This window comes from Panthera uncia, chromosome C2 (assembly GCF_023721935.1).
Source record: "Panthera uncia isolate 11264 chromosome C2, Puncia_PCG_1.0, whole genome shotgun sequence".
Classification (NCBI taxonomy): Eukaryota; Metazoa; Chordata; class Mammalia; order Carnivora; family Felidae; genus Panthera; species Panthera uncia.
In genome coordinates, this window is record NC_064810.1 from 14,172,129 (window position 1) to 14,174,105 (window position 1,977).

The window sequence follows — 1,977 nt, forward strand, 5'->3', positions numbered from 1 at the left end:
TCAGCTGAGATGAACACCTGTCAGATAGGAGGGATTTGATTTTGCCTTTAAGGAAGGAAAAGGATTTAGAGAAGTGAGCACAACATTCGGCAGAAATTTGTAAGCAAAACAACCAGCAAACTCTTCCATTGGTGCCAGATAAGCAAATACTATAGGAGATTAGAAAACAAATCACCTGCAAAACAAACAGAAAGATCAAATTACATAAATAGCTTTTTGTCTCCAATTTCTAAAAGATGCTTGCAGGCAGAAGTTGGATATTATCGTAAGTGGGGGGAAAAAGACATCTCTAATTCCAGGACTTTTCTTTATACCATTGATTTTTTTTTTTATAGTCATAAGGATGATTTTAACTACTTGGTATGAAGGTACGTTTTATGCTTCTTTGTCTTTCTAGAACGATGAGCAAAAGAGAAGCTCAGCAGGGAGTGAAATGAATCACTCTCCGAGGTGTCTCATTTCTCACTCCCAACTGAGTTGGCAAAGGTTAGCACACTATTAAAAATTCAAGTTTTTGCAAATGCGCTTCATCGGTAGTCAAGTCACTCAAAGTATATCAGTTTTTAGCAATTATTCTCAGCGATAGGCTAAGTGTTTGCCAAAGAATTCTCTGCCTCACATGGAAAAAGAATCCAATAACTCCATACTGGGTAAAACATGAGTTGCTTGTTGATGATAAGCTAAATGAGAGGACAAATAGAAGGCAGTTTGAAACAACCATCTCCATGGTAACTTTGCATACGAGAAAACAGAACTAAAATGATTAAGAAGTTGTTCCTTCAGTGGCGGCATTTAGGGATTTCATAAAAGAGGTAAGACTCCATACGGAGGCCCATCGGATAAAATGCAAATGTTATCACACTGAAATGTTATTTTTTCACGTGGGCATTCATTGCTCACATGATACTCGAAGTGAAAAAGACAAGCTTCTCAAGTTGTTAGCATACCATTGTGGTTCCTTCTGGCTTTGAAGAAAGGCACACGTGGGTCACTAAATTAGTGACAATTCCTATCTCATAAGGTTGTTGCAAGGATTAGATGATGCCACAATTTTCAATGTTTTATGCATGGTAAATGCTCAATAAAACATACATAAATATTTGGGAGGGGGGTGTGGGTGACTGTTAGGAGTGCATTGGTGGTAACAAGTTATACATTCATGCTCAAAATGCCCACGGTCAAGCTCGTGAAGAAGGGAGGGCACTATCTGCATCATGAAAAATATCTTTGAAGGCAAACCACACCTTATTTCCAGAAAAAAAAAAAAAAGCGACGAGTGCCTTCTATAAATCAGAATAATTAAATAGCAGTTAAGAACACATGAATGTGTTCAGTTATAATTATAGCCTAGGATAATTAGTTATTTTCATGACAAGACATGCACAAGAGTGGCAAGGGTCTGCATCATACCCAGTGCAGTGAGGGGATATATATGCATATAAACATGCCTGGGAGATATCACAATATCTTCTCACTGTAACTCAGCTGAACCCACATCTGCCATCAACATGGCCTACAGCTGCTGCTCTGGAAACTTCTCTTCCCGCTCCCTTAGGGGCTACCTGCGCTACCCAAGCTCCTCCTGTGGCTCTTCTTCCCCCAGCAACCTGGTCTACTGCACTGACCTCTGCTCTCCCAGCACCTGCCAGCTGGGCTCCTCCCTCTACAGCGGCTGTCAGGAGACCTCCTGTGAGCCCACCAGCTGCCGGACGTCCTGCGTGGTGTCCAGCCCCTGCCAGACGTCCTGCTCCCGCCCAAGGACCTCTGTGCTCTGTAGTCCCTGCAGGTCAATTTACCCTGGATCTCTGAACTATGGATCCATCAGAGGCTACTGCCTGGGGTATGGACCTAGAAGTTCCTACTCCCTGGGCTGTGAATCCCAGGGCTTTGGATCCCCGGGTTATGGAGTCTATGGGTTCCCTTCCCTGGGCTATGGGTCCAACGTCTACCGCCCTACTTACCTGGCTTCTAAGAGCA

The 1,977-nt window shown here is 43.1% G+C and overlaps 1 protein-coding gene across 1 annotated transcript; it reads left to right on the forward strand.

The window, feature by feature from the left end:
- The first annotated feature begins 1,500 nt into the window (after positions 1–1,500).
- LOC125922081 (keratin-associated protein 23-1) lies at positions 1,501–1,724 on the forward strand. The gene is given in 2 exon segments (XM_049629969.1): positions 1,501–1,620; positions 1,623–1,724. Coding segments are annotated over 2 exon segments (183 nt in total). The 5' UTR covers positions 1,501–1,508; the 3' UTR covers positions 1,694–1,724.
- The last annotated feature ends 253 nt before the right edge of the window (positions 1,725–1,977 follow it).